The sequence below is a fragment of the Epinephelus fuscoguttatus genome, linkage group LG5 (assembly GCF_011397635.1).
Source record: "Epinephelus fuscoguttatus linkage group LG5, E.fuscoguttatus.final_Chr_v1".
In the NCBI taxonomy this organism is placed as follows: Eukaryota; Metazoa; Chordata; class Actinopteri; order Perciformes; family Serranidae; genus Epinephelus; species Epinephelus fuscoguttatus.
Genome location: NC_064756.1, coordinates 1,433,973 through 1,458,122, shown reverse-complemented (window position 1 = coordinate 1,458,122; position 24,150 = coordinate 1,433,973). Strand labels below are relative to the sequence as shown.

General features: G+C 44.1%; 4 protein-coding genes and 1 pseudogene across 4 annotated transcripts in view; 1 reads left to right on the top strand and 4 right to left on the bottom strand.

The window, feature by feature from the left end:
- The window catches only part of abcg1 (ATP-binding cassette, sub-family G (WHITE), member 1), a 391,642-nt gene that overhangs the window by 197,420 nt on the left and 170,072 nt on the right, over positions 1-24,150 (top strand). The gene's annotated exons all lie outside the window — the stretch shown is intronic.
- Positions 7,840-8,772, bottom strand: LOC125889541 (olfactory receptor 52E2-like). The gene has a single exon (XM_049577631.1). It carries the CDS (start codon positions 8,770-8,772, stop codon positions 7,840-7,842), a length of 933 nt encoding a protein of 310 aa, XP_049433588.1.
- LOC125888488 (olfactory receptor 6N1-like) lies at positions 12,159-13,091 on the bottom strand. The gene has a single exon (XM_049575870.1). The coding sequence runs from the start codon at positions 13,089-13,091 to the stop codon at positions 12,159-12,161; it is 933 nt and encodes a 310-aa protein (XP_049431827.1).
- LOC125888487 (olfactory receptor 49-like) lies at positions 18,718-19,671 on the bottom strand. The gene has a single exon (XM_049575869.1). It carries the CDS (start codon positions 19,669-19,671, stop codon positions 18,718-18,720), a length of 954 nt encoding a protein of 317 aa, XP_049431826.1.
- LOC125888486 (uncharacterized) lies at positions 21,201-22,579 on the bottom strand (annotated as a pseudogene).

The following is a 24,150-nucleotide window of genomic DNA, read 5'->3' as shown; positions in this document are numbered from 1 at the left end:
AGCACCCAGCCCACTGTGGGTCTATTAGGGAATGTACTAAAATATACCAACCGGGCTGCATGATGTGTGTGGTTTATGCACTGATGAGGGACTGTTCTTCACTTATCAGAGGAGGAGGGGGGCTGGTTGGGTTTTAGTTTATTCATTTATTTTATTTGATCCCCTGTAGCCACAAATATTTTTCCTTGAGCTTTTCCAAGTGACTGGTGGAAAATGCATGACCCTTCACCATGAATTAGATTTTTAAAATTTAGCTGAGTTCATCAGCTGAATTTTAAAAACTCCCCCATCTCTGGTAAAGACATGATCACATACAATATTTGGGACAGATAGCTCCACACTGTGAACTCTAAAGGTGTTGGCAAGCTCCTCCACAGAGGAAACAAAGAAGTTATTGAATGCATGAGCAACAACGTAACTACAGAGCAAAGCCTGCTGAATAACAGAGGCCTTTTTTCTGGGTTTCTTGCTCATTCAAAGGTGTGACGTGTAATGAAGGACTGGATTCATTGATTTAGTTTTTTATAGTTGTCACAGCCTCTGCTGCAGCCTCCTCTCCCTCCTAGTCGGGAGCTTCGCCCTCCCCTCTCTCACTCCCTCTCTCTCTCTGATTGCAGGAGTAAAATCAGGTGTGCAGGAGTTGAGCAGCAGCTGATAACCATCTACAATCTACTCTGCTTCAAATACCAGGCTCCAACTTCAGGAAGCGTGCTCACAGTGAGCTTATAAAGACATCATCAGTAGAGTGTAGATAACATGATTCTCAGAGACAGGAAGCAGAACTTGCTTCATCCCAACTGAAGACATGAAACAAATCTCTTGCGTCAGCTGTAGCTCTGAGATGGGAAACTCTGGGTAACGGGTTTCAGAACAGGTGATTTCAATCAGTTCAGTCAACACAGAGTTTGTTCACTCTGAGTTAATAGACGTTTCAGAGCTAGGGACTCTTTTCTCACGGCTCTGCAGACAGTGGCCGCACTGATATTTTCTGCATCTCCAATATTATACAGAAAACTAGAGCAACACAAAGAATCTGGGTAGATGAAAGCGCACGTCCACGGTTGGTGACGTTGGTTATGTCGAGACGGATGAGGTTATGGATATAAATGATGGACTGTGATGTGAAACGGTACCGTTCAAAAAGAAAATGTTCTGGAAATGATAATACGTCAATTCTGGGCCTGTGAATAATCTCCCAACAAATGCGTAACTCCCTCCTCAGTAACACTGCCTCTTCGTCCACAGGGTCCTCCAAGAACAGACATGCCATGGTCGAAAAAAGTAGATTTAGAACTTGAACACACTTTAGGATCCGACTTTACCTTGAGGACAGATGATCAAACTCACTGAAACCCGCGCGACACTAAACGAATGAATGAATGAATCACACTGCGTGTGTGGCGTAAGAGGGAGGAGACAGCTAGAAACTCGAGGTTCACTGAAGAAAACCTGCTCCCGACCAGGTTAGGTTCACAGAGTCAGTTGCCATAGTAACTGACACCGAGCTTCAGTTACCTCTCTTTCTGAAACGGGCTGGAGTTACTCCGCTTTCTCTGGTTTAAGTTACCTCCCTTTCTGAAATGGAAAACCCAGAGTTTCCTCATTTCAGGGTTAACAGACTCAGAGTTTTCACTGAACCTGCTTTGTGAAACGGACCCCAGGTCAGTGTGATTCTGTGTTGTTCCAGTGGTTTGTGACAAAATGTTTTCCATAAGAAAATAACTTTGCACTGTATTTCTTTTGTCTTGGTTGAGCTTTGAATAAAAATGTTTTACCCAACAGAATAATGATATCTGTTATCTGGGGACAGTTTTCGTCCAGGACCTCTGATTAAAATGTTTAAAGGTGTAAGTTTAAAAGAAATGTTGAGAGGCCGCAGCCAGCGTGGAGATCAGTCCAGACCTGCAACATGACGCAGCTGGTCGTCCTCTTCCTGATTCCTAGTCGCAATAACTTCATAGAAAATCCTCAGTTGAAAAATTCTGGAGCAAGACTGGACTGTTGTTTCGTAAATTGAATTGAAAAATGTTTTCTAAGGAATGAAAATGTTAAATTTGTCTTCTCAAACCCCAGACAGCTCCTCTGTGAAATAAAATGATCAATTATTTTATTCATCTTTATTTTGGATCAGCAGTTAAGTTTCTGTTTTTAAATGACAGTCACTGTGTTTACAGTCTGCCATTCACACAACAACAACAATATTAATAATAATGAGTGATGATGTTGTTTGTCATGATGTCATCACTGAAAAAGTAGAAATACACAGAGGCAGGAGTTTACATGAAGTTTGGAGGTGGCCTGAGAGCTGTACTGCCCCCCAGAGGCAGAGAGCTGGAACTACAGGAGCACTACAGTGTATCAGTCACACACTGTGTTCATCGTACCCGCACAACCACACTATTCAATAGACCAGAAAAAAATCATCACGAGACACACAAGATGAGAGTCAGAGCAAAGATGCTGACAGAACAGTTGAACAGAATAAACGCTACACATTAACCCTTCAGCTCCCTGCGCTACATCACTGTCACACTCACAACACATGATGACGTTACAGAAATGAAACACGTAGAGAACAAGATGCAGAAACACCCACAGGAGCAGTGTGGCACAAACTGAGTGGACGATAGGTAGTAGTGCTTTAAATACAGGTATGATTCATCATCCTCTTAGAAAGGGTTTTATTGAAAAGCTTGACCCCACGTGTGTTGCACATGTGCTCACACACCCTCCAACACAACGTCACTTCACCATGTGACTGCAAAATGTTGAAACTTTGCTTTTGACCTGACAAACAAAATAATGTTCCACTAAATCCACAAAGGTGCTTTAACTTCAGACGCAGGAGGTGTCAGGACCAGTAAAAACTGTTTTTGAGTCCGACTCACTGGACCACTGGTCCAATTGTTCAGTCTGTGAGGCAGCATGTTTGTCTGCTTGTTCTGACCCACAATCCTCTGCAGAGCAGACGTCACATTGAGTGAGCCGCAGACAGATGACAGCTGATTGACAGCTGTCAGAAGCTGCAGTGACGGACGGCGGCACATTGAAGTATTGCCCTCATGAAGGTCAAAGTTGTCTCTGGTAAGAAAAAAACCACCATGGCGGAACACCACACGGGTTAAAGCTCAAAAAAGAGAATGTAGAAAAGCAGAACGCAGGTGGCGAAAAACCAAACTCCAGGTTCATTATGACATCTATAAGGAAAGTCTGCACATCTATAACTTGGAGCTAAAAAGGGCGCAGCAGTCCTTTTTCTGAGATTATCAACAAAAATAACAACAATGCACAGACTTTATTTACTGTTGTTGACAGACTGACAAACCCATCAGCGTCAGTCCCTCCTGAACTGCTATCCACCAAGGCATGCAATGACTTTGCTTCTTTTTTCACAGACAAGATTTCAAAGATAAGACAGACAGTCTGTAACTCCAACACAGTGGCTATTTCACCTGTGCCTCATAAGACTACTCCAGTTAATTTGGCACTTTTTCACCCATTAAATTATGCTACTTTGACTGACATAGTTAGAAACCTTAGGTCCACTACCTGCTGCCTTGACACTCTGCCTACAAGCTTTTTTGAAGATGTTTTTAACTGCATAGCATCAGATATACTACAGATAGTCAACTGTTCTCTTCAGTCAGGCCTTTTTCCAGCGGCCCTGAAGACTGCAGTCATTAAACCTCTCTTAAAAAAGCCTAATCTGGATGCCTCAGTAATAAATAACTACAGGCCCATATCAAACCTACCATTTTTAGGAAAGATCATTGAAAAGGTTGTTTTCAGCAACACATTCATCTGAGCAGTCATGCATCAAAGATTTCGGTTCTGGTATTACTGGACCTCAGTGCTGCATTCGACACAGTCGACCATAAGATACTGCTCGACAGACTAGAAGAGTTTGTGGGACTTTCTGGCACTGTGCTAAATTGGTTTAAATCTTATTTACAAGACAGAGATTTCTTTGTGTCACTTGGCAATTATGAATCTGTGCGAACAAAAATTACATGTGGAGTTCCTCAAGGGTCCATTCTTGGGCCTCTTCTGTTCAACATCTATCTGCTCCCTCTTGCTCAGATTATGGAATATCATAACATCTCCTACCATACTTATGCAGATGACACACAACTCTACATAACAGTGTCACCAGATGACTACAGTCCCCTATATCTACTAAATAAGTGCATTGACGAAATCAATACGTGGATGTGCCAGAATTTTCTACAACTAAACACAGAAAAAACTGAGATAGTTGTTTTTGGCCCCAAAGAACAAAGATCAATAGTCAGTGCTCACCTTGACGCCATGACACTAAAACCTACAAATCAAGCCAGAAATCTTGGTGTAGTTCTGGACTCAGACCTAAATTTCAATCGTCACATTAAGACAATGACTAAATCAGCCTACTACCACCTTAAAACATAGCAAGAATAAAAGAATTTCTGTCTAAACAAGATACAGAAAAACTTGTTCATGCTTTCATTTTCAGCAGGCTGGACTATTGTAACGGTGTCTTCACAGGCCTGAGTAAAAAATCAGACAACTGCAGCTCGTCCAGAACGCTGCTGCCAGAGTCCTCACCAACACCAAGAGAGTGGAGCACATCACACCAGTGCTTAAGTCACTGCACTGGCTTCCTGTGTGTCAAAGGATAGACTTTAAAATCTTGTTACTTGTCTATAAAGCACTAAATGGTCTCGGGCCTAAATACATCTCTGATATACTGCGTTATGAAGCATCCAGACCCCTCAGATCATCTGGAACAGGTTTACTCAGTGTTCCCAGGATCAAAACCAAACAAGGTGAAGCAGCCTTTAGTGTCTATGCTCCCCGCCTGTGGAACAAACTTCCAGAATATCTGAGGTCGGCTGAAACTGTCAGCTCATTTAAATCAGGTCTTAAAACATTACTATTTACTGCAGCTTACCAGTGAACTAGATATGTAACTTATTGTTAGGATAATCTGTAGCTATTGTTTTTATATTTGTCTGCTGTTGCTTTATGTTTGCTTTTTAAATGCATTTTCTGCCCTGTTTTTCTTTTCTTTTTGTTTTGAATGATCTATTGTTCCTTTAATGTTTTATCTTAACGTATTTCTCTTGTAAAGCACTTTGAATTACCTTGTGTATGAATGGTGCTATATAAATAAAATTGCCTTGCCTTGCCTTGAAGTGACTTATGACCAGTCAAACAGTGATGATGGGAATATTGATTGATTAAGTGCACAAAATAATCAGAAATATTACGAACATACGAACGTTATAAAACCTCTTCTTATGTCTCTTTAGACTGTTTTGAATTTTCATCAGCTGAAACTATGAAGCAGCAGTTTTGTCTCAAAACACAGACTCAGTTCAGAACAGCTGTTAAAATCAACACTGGTGTCCTCTGGGTCAAACTGTATGGATGTGTCTGAACGCAAGAAGCTCAGAAATCAACAGTTTACAGGAAACAAGGACCTGAACCACAGCGCTAACACATGACGTCGACCTGTTCAAGGTCAGTGAAGGTCATAGATGGATTCATTGTCCTTGTTTGTGTGATGTATGGCGGACAGAGAGTGGGCAGTGGGGACTCTGGTGTGTGATTTCATCATGTTTACTGTTTCATCTGATGGTAATGAGCCCGGGAGGAGAAACAACACCAGACCCCAGAGGCATCTGTGGACACTTGGACACTCTGGAGGCTCTAAGCAGCTCCATAACAGGCCAATTAGCACACTGTGCATCATGGGAAATCATGGGAGGAGACTGCTGTAACCATGGTTACTGCTGAACACAGAGCAGCGTCGATGTTCCTGTGGAGTCCGGTTTGACCTCGGCCCACTGACCTGGAGGCAGCGACAGGAAGTCGTCTGACATCATTGTGGTTTAACTCACTGTTCATTCACTGTCGGTTCGCCTGATGAACACACACATGTGGTTACATGGTTTAATGTAACCACATGTGTGTGTGTTGTTGAAGGAACAAAAAGTCAATTCACGCTGTTGTACCAGTGTAGTGCTTTTATTTTGAAAGAGACAAACTGTACATTTCCTGTGAAAACAGAAGTGTATTTTGAAAACAGACAATGCATGTAACAGGCTGAAGTTGACACGGCGTCCCAGAACGTCAACAACCAACACACCCAGGGTACCTTGGACGTCATATGTGGACGTGGAAAGTCCATGACCAAACGTGGACATGTGACGAGGTCACAGTGAGGATGATGATGCTGAAAAGATTTCACAACATAAAAAGAAAAAATCAGATGAAGTTAATTTTTAGACTAAATATAGTTTTGTTGAATAGAAACAGAGATCCTTTTTCCTTTTAATCGTCTTGTGACGTCTCAGATTAACGTGCGTTTGTGGATCAGCTGAGTGACACAAGATGAACGGAGTGAGACTGAAACTTTACTGAAGTTGTTTTTTGACAAACGAGGATCAACAACTAATCTACAACATATATGTTCTCCCTCTGTGTGTCAGTATTTGATCTCAATAAACCGAACGTCTTTGTGTTTGAGATTAAACGTTCAAACATTTTAACTTCATATTTAATTAACATGTTTGAGATTCGTTCAGTTCAATTCAATAAAACTTTATTTATCCTGAAGGAAGTTCTTGTGCCAGAGAAGGCTTCAGATCACAGTAACAACCAGTGTGTTCCCTCCACGTCAGAGTCACACTCTGGGCCCAGTTTCAAATATCATGCAGAATATTAACAATATACAAGATATAAAGTGTTTAACCCTTTGAAACCTGCAGTGACCTCACTTTGCTCGTGCTGCTCCCAGACACCTTTCACACCTGTTTTTTAAACCTGAGAAAAGTGGTTTGATTTCTTAAAAACAAACAAACATGAAATATCCTGCAAACTGCAAGGAAGTATTATAAGGTGTCAGAATCATTGGAAAATTATTAAAAAAAGAAAACAAAAAAACTAGGGGAAAAAGGCCCCAAAAATGCTATGTATAATTATAATAATTAATTTTTTATATTTATATATTTAAAATTAGGTTACAGAAAAAAATACGCATAAAAATTATATTTCTTTATATTATTTGCATTTTTGAGGATTTTTTTTAACATACGTAGAGACCAAAACAAACATAAACAAACAAACACATTAACAATATCAGGAAATAAGTGACAATAATATCATGATAATAAATCACTTGTACATCATTATTTCATAGTATGTAGATAAATAACCCATAAACATATAACATCTAGGTTTACACGCATGATAATTATTGTTATATTTTATTTCAGCCTCTTCTTCAGGTCATTTCCTGTTTTCATGCTCGTGTGTGTGTCGCCTCTGCCTTCTCTCATGGTTTGGAAGAAATCAAAAAGCTCAGGTTTCAAAGGGTTAATGAGCGAAACACAAACAGCAGTGAAACAACACAAGTTAGAGACGTACAGGAGTTTCTGCAGATGAACTAAGATGGTGGAGAAATGCAGATTGCATGTGAACAATGAGAAGCAGCGCTGCACGTGATTTAGACTTTGACACTTCACTGACAGATGATCGCACAAACTATCATTCATCACTATTAGTGATGTGACACAGTTCTCAGCTGCAGTCTGTTTCCAGCACTCAAACATTCATCATCCCACCTCAGAGTCCAATGAAGCGACCTGTTATTGAAGCAGCTCAGTCACACTGATGCAAGAACTAATAATAATAATAATAATAATAATGTGTTTCAGTTTGTGTTCGACCGTCTGACAAGACTGATGTTGAAAATCACAACAGAACTTTTTTATTGTCATGTTTCTGTGTGAGCGACAGTGTTTCTGTAGAGTGTGTGTGTGTGTGTGTGTGTGTGTGTGTGCGACAGCCACAGACTCACAGCTGAACAACTCTCCCCTTCATCACTCTGCTTATGCTCTGCTGAATCTCCTGCATTTTAATACCATAAATGATGGGATGCAGCAGAGGAGGGACGACAAAAAAATTAATATACGTGAAAACAGTCACAGCTTTCGGGACCTGGTTATTCAGACGGTTGTAGAGGACACCAAAAAAAGTTGCCACGGAGAAGTTAACGAAGGTGACGAGATGAGGCGTGCACGTCTGCAGCGCCTTCATCTGAGAGACTCTGGACGTTTTACAGACCACCATGAAAATATGAACATATGACAGCAGGACCAGGACACAGGGCAGAAGCATCAGACAGACGACGCAGCACAGACCGTACACGCTGACCACGTGTGTCTTCTTACAGGAGAGCTTTGCGATCACGTTGCTGTCACACGCAAGTTTATCAACCGTGTGTGAGCACAGTCGGAGCATGGACGTCAGGTAAACCTGGACGGCTGAGAGGAAGCTGAGGACGACATAAACCAGTAGCAGCATCAGTCTGACTCTGGCCGGCGTCATGATGGAGTGGTACAGCAGAGGTTTACAGATGGAGACATAACGATCGTACGCCATCAACGCCAAGATGGAGAAGATACAGCCGCTGTACATGTTGATGAAAAACACCTGAGTCAGACATCCTGCCAGAGACGTCTCAGGCCTGTTAGCTACCAGGTGTTTAATAATGGCGGGACACACAGATGAACTGCCCATCACGCCGCTCACAGCCAGGTTGACCAACAGCACGTACATCGGCCTGTGGAGGCGAGACTCCACGCAAACAACCAGGATGAGCACGAGGTTGATGCACAGGCCTGAGACGTACAGCACACAGATGCAAACGACAAGTGCAAAGTTATAAAGACCAAAAGAGCTGTAGATGGTGAAGATGATGGGAGCTGCAGACGCAGAGCTGTTCATCCTGACACACACACATACACACACACACACACACACACACACACACAGAGTCACAGAGCAAAGCAGGAAAACTCTCCTTCGCCTTTTCTTTACTCTCACCGCTCAGCAGAGGAAAACACACACAGTAACTCAGTGAATCGTTCAGTCTTCATCATGTTAGACATCTAATGCTCCTCCTCCTCCTCCTCCTCCTCCTCCTCCTCCTCCTCCTCCTCCTAATGAGATGATGATCTCAGCCGTCTGCTTTTATGAAGCTCTCACCTGTGGCCTTTTCCTCTGGGCTCTGCTGTCCTGCAAACTAATGTCCAGCTCTAGTTTGGAGGACGTGAGACAGCGTCTCCTGTCCTCTGTCGGATAATGTCCAACTCTAGTTTGGAGAATGTGAGACAGCGTCTCCTGTCCTCTGTCGGATAATGTCCCGCTCTAGTTTGGAGAACGTGAGACAGCGTCTCCTGTCCTCTGTCGGATAATGTCCAACTCTAGTTTGGAGAACGTGAGACAGCGTCTCCTGTCCTCTGTCGGATAATGTCCAACTCTAGTTTGGAGGATGTGAGACAGCGTCTCCTGTCCTCTGTCGGATAATGCCCCGCTCTAGTTTGGAGAACGTGAGACAGCGCCTCCTGTCCTCTGTCGGATAATGTCCAACTCTAGTTTGGAGGATGTGAGACAGCGTCTCCTGTCCTCTGTCGGATAATGCCCCGCTCTAGTTTGGAGGATGTGAGACAGCGTCTCCTGTCCTCTGTCGGATAATGTCCAACTCTAGTTTGGAGGATGTGAGACAGCGTCTCCTGTCCTCTGTCGGATAATGTCCAACTCTAGTTTGGAGGATGTGAGACAGCGTCTCCTGTCCTCTGTCGGATAATGTCCAACTCTAGTTTGGAGGATGTGAGACAGCGTCTCCTGTCCTCTGTCGGATAATGTCCAGCTCTAGTTTGGAGAACGTGAGACAGCGTCTCCTGTCCTCTGTCAGATAATGTCCAGCTCTAGTTTGGAGGACGTGAGACAGCGTCTCCTGTCCTCTGTCGGATAATGCCCCGCTCTAGTTTGGAGAACGTGAGACAGCGTCTCCTGTCCTCTGTCGGATAATGTCCAACTCTAGTTTGGAGGATGTGAGACAGCGTCTCCTGTCCTCTGTCGGATAATGTCCCGCTCTAGTTTGGAGAACGTGAGACAGCGTCTCCTGTCCTCTGTCGGATAATGTCCAACTCTAGTTTGGAGGATGTGAGACAGCGTCTCCTGTCCTCTGTCGGATAATGTCCAACTCTAGTTTGGAGGATGTGAGACAGCGTCTCCTGTCCTCTGTCAGATAATGCCCCGCTCTAGTTTGGAGAACGTGAGACAGCGCCTCCTGTCCTCTGTCAGATAATGTCCAGCTCTAGTTTGGAGAACGTGAGACAGCGTCTCTTGTCCTCTGTCAGATAATGTCCAGCTCTAGTTTGGAGAACGTGAGACAGCGTCTCCTGTCCTCTGTCGGATAATGTCCTGTTATAGTCACATATGAAGTTGAAGTCCAGGCGTCACAGGTTAACTCCACTCGTCCTGCTGTACTCAAAGGTTCCTCAGCTTTATGCTTCACTTCTCTGCAGAGCTTGGGTACGGCTGTGAGGGGGCGGAGTCACATAGTTTTGATGAACTTAAAGATGGATTAAATGGCATGTTTACAACATTAATGATGTTTATAATAAAAGTTTGATCCTTGGCGTCTGTGTGTCGACACATCGCCACACAAAATATCGCCATACTCAGCCTTATCATTGTTTCCCTCACGTCTAATTCTCTGCTGTGTGTCATTCTCTCTTTAAAACTATGTCTCAATGCAGAAAAGTCAAACATCATAAAACCCATTTCTCCACATTCTTTAATTCTTTACAGCTGAACCAATGAGATGGTGAAAAGTACACCCGCACGCATCGGGCCAGCTGGATGTCTTTGGGCACCACGGTGACCCTGTTGGACGGCGCACAGGTTGGTGTGCTCAAAGCTTCACTGGCCTCCCGCAGAGCCATGACAGCAGAGCTCTGGAAGCGGTGGTGCAGTGGGCAGCATTGTTGCCTCGCAGCAAGAGTGTTCCTGGTTCGAACCAGTAACTGAGGCCCTTTGAACCTAAAACAATGGACGGGTGTGCAGGTGGAGCGGGGGTAAAGTCCTGATCCATCTGTCACTGAACTAAATCATGTGTGACTCTGAGACATTTGCTGGTTAAGGGTCAGCGAAAATGATTTGATGGGATTCAAGTGGGATAGTGACCACAGGAGACTCAGGTGCAGTCACGTGTTCAGGTGTAGTCATGTGTTCAGGTGCAGTCACGTGTTCAGGTGTAGTCATGTGTTCAGGTGCAGTCATGTGTTCAGGTGCAGTCACATGTTCAGGTTGGTCACTGCTGTTTTTAATCTTACCTTTTCAAAGACAAACAACAAATCATTTTTTGGTCCCTAACCTGAGCTCTGACTTTAAAACCAGCCTCGGGAACACTTGAGGACCTTGAAGAAGTCGTCCATGTTGTCATCTCGTCACGATCACTGCAGCTTCCTGTGTTCAGGGCTCAGCCCAGGGGCCATTTCCTGTCTCCAGCTCGTTCAAAACTCAGCTGCCAGACCTTTAACTGACTCCAAGAGACACGACCACATCACTCCCAGACTGCAACGCTTCACTGGCTGCCTGTTAGGGTTAGAAGTGATTTTGAACTTTAACTAATAACTTTTAAAGCCCTCCATGACCTCGCTCCTACACACATCATACATTTACTTCCACCCTGTGAGCCCAGCTGCTGCCTGCGCTCCTCAGGTACGACCCTCCTCTCTGTCCCCTCAGCTCACCTGGTTACAAAAGGACAGCGGTCAGTTTGTGTTAGAGCCCCACAGCTCAGTGTCTTCCTTTTAAACTCTATGTTTAATCAATGTTATTATTAATTGTATTTCGCACTGTGGTGTCTCTGGTCTCAGCTGATGCTCAGTGTTTTTATTGCTGTGTTAATGTTCACACATTAATAGTTTACTTTTTAATAATGTTCAGTTTTAATAATAACTTCTTAATAATGTTTTTAATCATGTTAAAATATTATTGTTATTAATGCATCTGTTGATGTTTACTTATGGATAGTTTATTAATGAGTTACCTTATAAATATTGTTAAGCAGGCGCCACACACACACACACACACACACACACACAGGCTGTGTCTCTGCTGCAGACTGATTGTTTAATCCTCTGTTAATGAATAAAAACTGAACTCAGATATTTGAAATGAGACGAAGGTCAACTTTATCTACTTGTTTAATTTCACATCAGTAGGGACACAGTTTATACACACAGTTTGTACACACATGACACACAGTGTTAACATCAGCGGCATCACTTTTTTGTTTGTTCCTGTTTCTTGCAGTAGTTTTATATTCTTTTACCAAAAGCCAGACTTTTACATATGACACGTATCTTGGACATGTTCAGTCCGTACAGTACGGGGTTAAAGAGCGGCTGACACGTGAGCCAGTATAAAGACAAAAAGATGCGCAGCATGATGGGCACACTGCTCATATCAAACCTGCCCTGCATTATTTCAAAGAAAGCCCCGAAGGAGAAGTTGAGCAGAGAGGCGAGGTGAGGCGTGCAGGTGCTGACGGCTTTCTGTCTCGTCTGTTTAGAGCCAGAGAAACAGACGTAGAGGATCCTGATGTACGTGTAGAGGATCAGAATTATAAGAGTTACTATCACAGTGAACATGTAAACCATCCCATAGATGTTATTGACCGTGGTGTCGAAGCACGCCAGCTTAACGATGGAGTAGTTGTCACAGTAAACTTTCTGAATAGTGTTCCCACAAAGCTGCAGAGGGACGCTCAGAGACATCATGACAACAGTTGCGAGGACACTGTACAACCACATGAACGCAGTGAGGACTGCAACTCTGGCAGTCGTCATACGTGTCTGATATTGCAGAGGATGACAGATAGCCAGGTACCTGTCATAAGACATGACTCCTAAGGTAAAAAACTCGACACTGCCGTAGAAATGAACCCAATAAATCTGCAGGAAACAAGCTGAAGCAGAGACAGTGTGAATGTCAGAGAGGATCTGAAGCAGCAGCAATGGAAACAACCCTGTACTACCATACAGTTCATTTACAAACAGGCTGCACAGAAACATGTACATAGGTTCATGTAAGCTTCTGTTCACACAGATAACCACAATCAGCAGGAGGTTGGCACAGATAATCAACATGTAGAGACACATGACGATCATGAAATATAAATATTTAAATAGCCCGGTGTCACAGTAGGCAACAAGTGCAAAATATGAAACCTGTGTGGAGTTAGTCATCATCCGTCATTCAGCTGACAAAACATCATGCAGTGGATTAATAATCTGAATTATCATGTGACACAGAGTCATACATGAATAAAGTTTACACCTCAGTCACACATGAACACATCTGTGAACAGATTCATCCTTCATGATGGAAACAAGTGACCAGAACTCTCAGTCACAGAGAAACAAGCTGACAGGACACAGTCTGAGACCTGGTGTGAGTCCTCTCAGTCGCCTGCAGCAGTCAGACTCTCAGAGCTTCTTCTTTAACCTCTTCCAGCCAGTCGGTGCTCACAGCAGCACGCTGACGTCACTCTCAGAGGACCCACTGACTGCCTGACATCAGGAACCAACAACAAACTGTATTTGTCGTATCAGACACAATGAGATGTTCGAAGACATCATGTAACTTCACAGAATGTCACAATAACAACATGAATTTATGTGTCGGCTCAGAATCAAAGTGAGGACACTGGAGCTGTTGTGGAGTAAACATCTGAACCACAGGGGGCTCATTTATAAAACAGCGCGTAGGATCGATACTTAAAATGTAAATATGGACAAAAGCCAAGGATGGCGTGCGTCCAAAAACATTTGACAGTTTCTACAGTCAGGCGTGCATCTCTCCATCTGTGTCGCCAATTTCCAGTTTCCCAGTTTCTCCCATCAAGTCTGTTTTTAAATGACACAACTTTTCCGTAGAAAGTGGCGCACGCCTTTTTCAGGCTGCTTTTGTGCATACGCAGTGTTTATAAATGAGAGCTCAGGTCACCAGCAGCCCCTCTGAGCTGTGTCTATGCCTCCACACTGTCAATGGCCGTGACTCAATGATGAACAAAGGTCAAAGGTCACTGTGACCTTGCATCTATCTCATTTTTGTGAATGTGACATCTCAAGAACACTGTCAGGGAATGTACTCAAATTTGGCACAAATGTCACGAGCCGTATTCTGTCCACTACGTGTGCGCGACTCTGCACGCAGTAACACATAGCTAAACACTTGTTCTGGTGTTGAAAAAGTGAATGACGACTCAGATGTTGAAGTAACTGTTTGTCTTTGTCAGTTGCTTTACAAGCCAGAAACTCTTTCATGTGAAACTCAAAAATAAATACAGGAAAATGTCTTTATACATGAAGGGTGTTAAATTATACCGTTAGCTTAAAACATAGAGCTAGGTAAGTGGCTATGCTACATACAACAAAAATTGACTGTTAGCATTAGCTTCTAAAAGTTAAAAGTAAACAATCACAACATCCACAAACTATGAACTAAATATAAGATATAACTCACAAACAAAGCTCCTCCAGGACTTGACGGCAGTGGATGAAACAGATTAATGCCAAAGAGCATGGATACCAAGAGGCGAAGCTCCGTTGAATTTCTGCCAACAGCCACTAGGGGCGCTGCCGCCATTTTGGACTGTTGAGCTTTGACTGTTGCGCCCAGACAACGTGCAAGATGTCAAGGAGAGAGGAGGAAACAAGTAAAAGAAAACAGTGTAGTGCAATTAACTGCAACAACTATCAGTGGAACACCCCGCACCTGGCCTTCCACCGTTTCCCGAAGGATCCCGACAGGTAAGAACTCCTGAGGTGTACGTTTTAAATTGTTTTAATATCAATTTAATATGCTAGTTTTTTGGAGGGAAGATAAAATGTTATATACATACATAATAAATCATAAATAAATCTTTATTATGACGTCGCCATTAATGTGTTTCTAGTTAAAATATTGATTTTTTTTTTTGATTTTTTTTAAATTTTTTGGTAGATTGGCTTATGGGGTGATTTTGAAGGAGTAATTAAGTTAATCTTCTCATAAGTGGATGTAATATGTAGAGATGCCATCTCGGCCGTTTTTCCTCGTTTTGTTTTTTTTAAAGTCTATATTTTGCTTTACAAAAGGGTGAAAAAGCAGCTGTGACCAAGCTATCACGAGGTGAGTAGCATTGTAAGCATAATTAATAGCGATGTACTTCAGTTTGTCTGTGTGTCTTTGTATGCAAGCGGGTCTGCTGATGGTCCAAAATGGCGGCAGTAGGGCGAAACCATGGGCGAGTCTGTTGCTATGGGGCGTTCTATTGAGCTTCACCTCTTGGCATCCATGCTCTTTGTTAATGCTCTGGAGCACATTTTCAATGCACAATAACAAACAAGATGGCCGATGACCCTACCCATGTAGCGTTAACAACCAATAGAAAAGCAAGGACTTTCAGAATAAAGAGCACCTTTCAAAATACAGCTAGGGGCACTGCTGTGCCACACCACAAGAAGCGTACAGAGATGTCTTTATCTGTAATTATTTAACCAACAAAATAAGGACGCACCAATATCGATTTTTTTTCAACTGATACCGATAACCAATAATTGACGTCCAAGGTACCCTGGGTGTGTTGGTTGTTGTTACATGCATTGTCTGTTGTCAAAATACACTTCTGTTTTCACAGGAAATGTACAGTTTGCATACAGTCTCTTTCAAAATAAAAGCACTGCATTGGTACAGCACCACACAGCAAATGCACGTGGGCACATTTGGGGAAAAAAGAACAGGGTTTGGCTTTACAAACACCACATCCACCACTCGTCCCACTCGGACTTCAGTCACTTTAACTTTTGTTGTTGTCTCATCATGTTTTCCCCTGACGCCACTGGGGACCAGTAAACAATAATGGTGACTGGCTGCGTATCATGCCAACGTGAAAGGGAGCTCCACCTGCTCCCGTCAGTATCTGACACTGGAAGTCACTAGCCAAGAGCCAGTATTCGACAGCTTTAAAGTGAGAATTTGTTGATGTTGTGTGTAATAACATTAGAAGTATGACTAATAATTAGAAGAGCAGTAGGCATCTGCCACGACCCAAAATCCAGGCGCAACCGTGATCCAAGAGAACCTGTGAGACAAGGAAGCACAAAAGTTCCAGGGAAGAGACCAAGTTAGTGATATGTAGTTATAGGTCATGAACGTTTGCACATGGAGAGAGAGAGAGAGAGAGAGAGAAGGGGCCCGGTGTATTATAGGGGGGTCCTCCGGCAGACTAGGCCTAAGTCAGCCTAACTAGGGGCTGGTACAGGGCAAGCCTGAGCCAGCCCTAACTATAAGCTTTATCAAAGAGGAAAGTCTTAAGTCTAGTCTTAAATGTGGAGACGGTGTCTGCCTCCCGGACCGTAACAGGAAGATGATTCCACAGGAGAGGAGCCTGATAGCTGAAGGCTCTGGCTCCTGATCTACTCACAGAAACACACGTGATATAAAAACAAGTCACCGTACTCGTGTACCTCATCAGTCTGTGTCCACAACATGTTGAAATTTATTTCAAAAGTCTTAATAACATTCTGAAATAGATTATTCTTCTGATAAAGATTGTTGTTTTTACTTCTCTAACAGTGTTACACTGTTTTTATTAATGTTTTTGAAATAATTGGTCAATTTAAGTGAAATCAAAACCACATTTTCAACTTTTGGTCTTGATGCCCCGCTGCAGGCCGAGAGGCCTCACCCCAACAAATGATAAAGTGCCAGAGCTAGGGATGTTATCGGTTAACTGTTAAATCGGTTAACTGTTAATCGGTTAGCTGCAGAGAATGTTTTTGACCGGTTAGGTATGTTGGCTAATTTGCATACAGACACACTGCGCGTGTGTTGCAGTAATAGCCTAACCTACTCAACGGCCGTGTGGTGGCCTGCGTTCATGACAATGCCAGGAACATTGTGGCAGCCAACTCCCCAGCGCGTCCCCTGGCACTCTGTGCCATGCTTTGCACACACGCAGCAGCTCGCTATCAATGACGGCTTCAGCGGATACATCAGTGGCGTAATGGTTGCTGCAGCGAAGCTGGTAAAGCACTTTCACCACTGCCACACCGCCACCATGGGACTTACAACAAAACAGGCCCAGATGCAACTGCCACAGCACACTCTGCTCCAGGCAACAACAACATGGTGGAACTTTGCTTACGACATGTTGGAGAGGTTGGTGGAGCAGAGCTGGGCTGTGACAGCTGTTTTGTCTGATTGGGCGATCACTAAATTACCAGACGCCAGGACCCCAGAGCTACAAGATGAGTACGGGCACATCATGGCTGAGATCTTGCCAATCCTGAAAACTCTGAAATGTGCCACCGTAATAATGTCGGCAGAGCAAGACCCTCTTCTCTCCCTATTTTTCCTTTCATATCCCAGTGGTGAATGTTACAGAACAGTGGTGCACATGTGGAGGTCTAAACTCTATTTAGCTGCACTGTGTAGGAAAAAAATGAAGTTCACAGTTTGAGGATTTTTTTAACCTGTTTTGTGGCGCTTTGAGCACTGATCAGCTGAGCCAGCCTAGAGCGTTGTGCTGCAGCAGCGTGTGTGTGTGTGTGTGTGTGTGTGAGAGAGAGAGAGAGAGCGAGACAGAAAAAGATAAAGGGTAAACATTTACAACACAAAACATTAAAGGACAGCGCTTCAAAATGCTGTAGAGCTCACTGAGATAAGGGAGTGCCGGACTAAAGCGTATTTCACATCATTTTGCATTTTTTTAACTGGTTAGCTGTCGGTAATGGATGTCAGTTACCAGCAAAATTAGCTGGAACTGACAGGCGTAGCCAGAGGTGGTGCAGAGAAAGCATCCAGCTTCATTATAAGACTGATTATTATTTCAGATACAGAGGGGAGTCTGTTCTTTAACAAGTTACATTTTAAGCTGGAAGTTCATGCTCAGAATTTACAAATGGTTCATACAACAAACCATCTTTCAGCTGCATGTTATAGTCTGACTGTCTCAGATAAATGTGTTTGTTTATCTCATGTTCTCAGCTGGTTTGTGACTGCACTCAGTTCAGGTCGCAGCCTCAGGACCACTCAAAACTTTCAAAGTTGGAAGTTATTTATTAAAAAACTGACAATGCACTGAAATGTGTATATAAATGAAAATCAGCCATGTCGAGACATGAGGAGCATCTAAGACATAAAGTGATGCCTGTTAAAGTCCAGGGATCAAATATAACAAGTCGTTACAGTAAATACACAGAATGTATTAAAACATAGTAAATGTGATCAAATGAATATGCACAACAACAAGTCTAATAAACACATGTATACAGAGTTATAAACAGGATATAAAACTGAAATATGAAGTGTAAAGGTGAGCTCAGACAGACGAGAGCAGGAAGAACAGTCGAGGCAGACGGAGACACTTAAATGATTTATTCACCGAAATCAAGGACAAGTCCAAAGTGTCCACACAGAAGAATGAGGTCCAGGGGACAGCAGGAAGTGGACTGGGACAGTGCAGGTAGACAGGTAGAGGTATGGGCTCTGAGTCGGGGTCAGGTTCAGGGTTTGGTGCCTTGAAAACAAAGACATGAGGTGCAACTTTGGAGCTGATTAAATGTGACATGAGACATATCTGCTATCTGCAGGAGGAGGAGGAGGAGGTGAGTGGAGAGGACAGGTGAGTGGAGAGGACAGGTGAGTGGAGAGGAGGGAAAGTCACCAGAGGACATCAGGAAATGTGCCTGCTTCAGATTAATAACAATGATACGACGCTTCTTAAATGCAGTTTAAAGGTTCTTAATATTAAAACAATAAAAACACTAAAATAATTTGATGAACAGAAGAAAATCCAAAGAAAATGAATCTTGACAGTTGATAATAATTTTATCTGATATTATTGTCAGTTACCGTTTTTCCCCTAAAGAGCATATTTCTAAATAAAACACGTATTTTGGTCATTTTCAGTCCGTACAGTAAAGGGCTGATGAGCGGCTGACATGTGAGCCAGTATAGTGATAAAAAAATACGCAATATATTTGGTAAATTGTTCATATTAAACCTGCTCTGCACGATTTCAAAGAAGCAGCCGATGGAGAAGTTGAGCAGAGAGGCGAGGTGGGGTGTGCAGGTGCTGAGAGCTTTCTGTCTCGTCTGTTTAGAGCCAGAGAAACAGGCGTAGAGGATCCTGATGTGCGTGTAGATAATTAAAAGTATAAGACCCAAGATGACTGTGAACATGTGAGTGAGTCCAAAGATGTTATTGAGTCTTGTGTCAGAGCACGCCAGTTTAATGACATAATAGTTGTCACAGTACACTTTGTTAATGATGTTCCCACACAGCTGTAAAGGGAACGTCAGACCAGCCACGATCAAAGCATTGATAAGCAGAGGGTAAATCCACATCAGAGCAGTGAGCACAGCGATCTTACTGGACGTCATGCGTGTGTTATACTGCAGAGGATAACAGATAGCCAGATATCTGTCATAAGACATGATGGCTAAGTTAAAAAACTCGATTCCTCCGTAAGAGTACAAACAGAAAATCTGCAGGAAACAAGCTGAAGCAGAAACAGTGTGAATGTCAGAGAGGATCTGAAGCAGCAGCAATGGAAACAACCCTGTACTACCATACAGTTCATTTACAAACAGGCTGCACAGAAACATGTACATAGGTTCATGTAAGCTTCTGTTCACACAGATAACCACAATCAGCAGGAGGTTGGCACAGATAATCAACATGTATAAAATCATCACAATGATGAAGTATAAGTATTTGAAGAGCCCGGTGTCAGAGTAGGCAGCAAGTGTGAAATATGAGAAGTGTGTGGAGTTGATCATGATCCTCCTGTCAGCTCATCAGACTCTCAGTAACACACGTCAGTGGATGAACACACTGCAGTCATTGAAGGACATTTCCTCACAGCTCTGTGAACCTTTAACAAGTTGAACTTCATGTTAGTGAAAGAAAACACATGACACACACACACACACAGCTTACCTATCTAAAGTCAGGGTAACACAGGCTGTGACATTAGATGGATCAACACTGATGTGTTTACCTGCCACAGTCACACTGTGACTCCCTCCCACCTGAGCTGACACACTCAGTCTGCTTCTTTTAACCTTGTAAAGTCAGGGGGACGCCCACCACAGCAGTCTGACCTCATCACCTCACACACACACACACACACACACACACACACACACACACACATTCTCTAAACACTGGTTCACCAGCAAGAACCACGCCACAACAATATGTCGTTTAAAGGTTTAATGGAATACAGGAGTTACTGAATGTTGAGAATAGATGGATGGATGTGGGTGAGGTAGAGGGAAGACGAAGACCGGGCGGAGGGAGACTCAGTGTGGGGGTTCCATCTCAGGTGTATATATCCACCTGAGCTGATCACTGGCCCCCAAAAGAGTCAGATTTTAATTGAACTGATTTGAACATGAGCTTGACGGAGATCGTTAAGATTGTTGCGGATGTAGGAGCAATATGCTTGGGATGACCAGCGGCCTAGGACCTGAATGGTTTGGTCTGAGATGCCTAGTCTGGCTGCTGTGGATGCTGCGCCGATGCAGAAGGAGTGGCTAGAATAGAGTTCTAGAGATACGCCTAAAATGCGTAGGACTTGGTGTAAGTGTTTCTGGAACCAGAATCAGTTGGCCATTTTCCTGTTTCAGCGAGAAAGAGTGGGTGTTGACGTGATGCCTTGGCAGCATACCTGGAGCTGATGTATTTGGTCAGTGACTCGTATGGACTGAGGTAGGTTTCGAGGTGGAATAAGTAGATAGGGAAAGAAACTCCCAGCTGATCTGTTTTGCTCCTTCAGAGCGTGAATATGAGTGAGTCAGCAGTGTGGATGGTTATGTCAGATAGACTGGGGTGATGTGAAGGATTATAGACGGATGAAGTCGGGGCAAATTCAGAGCACCTCAGGAATCCGAAAAAACCAGCAGAAACATGGATTCTATGGTTAGGTCAACCATAGGAGGAGATATAGAGGCTGAGAAGGTCTGAAGTGAGTGGCAAGCGCCTAGCTGGGAGAGCAGGTTCCTGTTTGCGCAGGCCTTTTATTAACATAGTAACGTGAGAATGGGAGGTTGAAGGACAATGGAAGCCAGTGACTAGTTTGATGAAGAAGTTGATTCCTGCTAAGTAGGTCTGGATGGTGGAGGACCGTATTTTTTGGATGGAATGAGCACGGGTAATGAAATTGCAGAGGGAAAAGGCAGCTGGTAGGTGGAGTGATATGCCTTGAAGTAATTCCAGCCAGTTAGGTTGGCTGAGAGTGTGCTTGGGGCAAGACTGTTGAGGATGACTTCTTGTGAAGCATGAGAGAGGTTTGACAGCTGTGGAGCTAGTTGAATATTGTGGCTGAAAACGGTGGAATAGGTGTTGGGTGAAGATCTGATTCTAGGGCAAAGTGTCTGAATTTCTGGGACGAGAAGCGAGACAATGAGTCAGCAATGTTGTTGTAATGACCGGGAACGTGGACTGCCTGGAGGATGAACTGGTGTTGAGCTGAGAATAAGGTGAGTCTGCGCAGGAACTGCATGATGGCTAAAGAACAAGATCGACCTTTGTTCAGGATCTCTACAACTGTGGTGTTATCGGAGTGGATAAGTATGGACTTCCTAGACCATTCGTGCCCCCAAAGAATGGCAGCTATTATGATGGGATACAGCTCGTGGAGCGCAGAGGAAGGAGAGCGGGACTCTGAGTCGAGGGATTCAAACTCTGGGGGCCAAGCGGAGGCGAACCATCTCCCTCCATAGCAGCCGCCAAAGCCTGTGGAGGGAGCCGCGTCTGAAAAGTTGAATGTCCTCAGACTGGGTGATGAAGTTGTCGTAGAAGAAGGAAATGCCATTCCCAGAAGATAGGAAATGTAGCCACATATGCATTTCCATTTTGCAGGCATCGTGCAGATGACCCTATTGTGGAGAGAGGGAATGGCAGAAGCCTTAGACAAAAGGATGGACAAGAAAGATTTATCTTGAGGGATTATGCGGATGGCATAATTGAGATGGCCAAGGAGGGCTAACAGCTGGTGCATCTGTCTGCTAGAGGGTAGTTTGACAGAAGCAGAGAGATGCGCTGTATTTTCTCCAAGGGCAGAGATGCTTGGAAGGAAATTGAGTCCAGGGTGATACCTAGGAACTCAATGGAAGTGCCAGGTCCTGATGTTTTCTCCTCGGAAAGAGGGACGCCAAGTTCAGAGAAAGCGTTAGTGAGCGTATTGAGCCTGTGGCGAGGGGGTGAGGATGGTGGAGTGACGACGAGAAAATCGTCGAGAAGATGGAGAATGTCAGGGAGCCTGTGGTTGTTAGTAAGGATCCAGCATAAGGCTTCTGAAAGAGAATCGAAGATCTTAGGACTGCTTTTGCAGCCAAAGGAAAGGCGCACAGAAAAATAATGTGCCCCCCTCCAGCAAACGCCAAAAAAACGCCAGAAGTCAGGATGAATGGGCAAAACTTTGAATGCGCTGGTGATGTCTGCTTTAGAAAGCCAAGCTCCACGTCCTGCTAGCTGAATGAGGGTGATGTCATGGTCGATGGTTGCGTATTGCATGGAGAAATCCAGACTGGGAATGACGCTGTTGATGCTTGGAATGTGTGAGCTGTGTGGGGAAGACAGGTCCATAATTAGCCTCTTTTTTCCAGAGTATTTGCAAGTGGCAACACCTATTGGGCTGATGCGGAACAGTGGAAAAGAAGGAATATCGAACGGGCCTATCATGAATCCTTCTTCGACCTCTTTAGCCAACAGGGTGTCGACAGTGTGAGGTTCTGCAAGAGCAGACTGGAGGTTGTGAGCCGAGGGTGAGCCGTGTTGGAGCTGGCTCCTATGCCCGTGCCTGCTGTGTCTGGTCCTCGCTGAATGAGGAGAGAGGCCTGAGATCTGCGGACCTCCGCGGTCTGAGTCGGAGTCGGAGAGATCTCGTTGGCGGAGCGTCTACGCCGGCGAGTTTGGCTGCGGTCTGGTTGCTGCTGCGAGTCTGGTGGACTGGTGTTGAACAGATCATCGAACGGATCGCCGTCTGACTCGGTTGGGTAGATCTGCAGTACCGGATCCATGGTAGGTAACGTTTAGACAATCTTTACATTTTTGTCTTTGTTTGAAGTTTTCTCTATGAAGCGTTTAGGCGAGACGCACGGTCTGTCTGAGCTCGAGAAATCTTGAGACAAACAGGCTAAGGCATAAGTAGGCTTGGCAGGTGATTAGAGGTGTGGTTGAGGCGTGGTTCTGCTCCCGAACCTAAGTTAACAGGTTAACTACATCTGTTTGGTAGAGCTCTGATGTCAGATCAGTGTGCTGTTAGAGCTCTCAGTGATCACACATGTGCATACTGACATGTTTCCTTCATGTGAGTGCACACGGTTCAACAAGATTCTTCACGTGTTTCAAGCAGAAAACAGAGCAGAGCACAAATGTTATGGATGGCATCATCCCTCCATTTTCTAACACCAACCATCCAACACACTCAGCTGGACTCCTGCTGCTGCTGCTGTGAAGATCAAGACAGACTCAGCAGTGTCTTTGTGTTTGACCCTGGGCACAGATGAGGTCCTGCTGTCCTTGATCAGGATGCAGACTGTGATCGTGCTCTTGATTATGGCCTAAAATTGAAACCAGTCTCACTCTGAAGTCATCGAATACTGGCGCTTGGTCAGTGACTTCTGGTGTCAGACACCAAGGTCAAAAGCCATTCTTTCACGTCGTCATGATACGCGGCCCGTCACCATCGTTGTTCAACGGTGCCCGGCAGAATCAGGGAAACGTGGCAGGACAACAACAAAAGTTAAGGCGGAGTAGGGCAGGTGGGAGGGTCCAACAACCATCGACTTTCACCCAGGAGGCCGGTGTTGACTTCTGTAAGATTGTAAACCATCCCAGAACGTCAACAACCAACACAGCCAGGGCACCTTGGACGTCATATGTGGACGTGGAAAGTCCATGACCAAACGTGGACATGTGACGAGGTCACAGTGAGGATGATGATGGTCGGGGTGCAGGCAGCGGGAATTGGATAAACCTGCAGACTTACTGTGACTGAACTCTGACGTGTGTTATTAGACAACAACATCCACATGAAGATGACGATGTTCAAGAAAAAAAAAGGTGCTTGTATTGAGCAAAACAATTGTTTTTCAAGCAGTAATTAAAAAGCAGCTGTGAGCAGCACGTGGTTTGGTGATGAGGTCTGTGCACTGCTGTGGGCGTCTCCTCACATCAAAGGGTTAAAAGGAGCAGACACAGTTGTATCATACAGGTGAGGGACGAGCTGTGTGCTGTCTCACCTGCTCTGT

Excerpts from the sequence above, each read along its gene's own strand:
- LOC125888487 (XM_049575869.1), bottom strand. The coding sequence starts at position 19,671 with ATGATCAACTCCACACACTTCTCATATTTCACACTTGCTGCCTACTCT.
- LOC125889541 (XM_049577631.1), bottom strand. The coding sequence starts at position 8,772 with ATGAACAGCTCTGCGTCTGCAGCTCCCATCATCTTCACCATCTACAGC.
- LOC125888488 (XM_049575870.1), bottom strand. The coding sequence starts at position 13,091 with ATGATGACTAACTCCACACAGGTTTCATATTTTGCACTTGTTGCCTAC.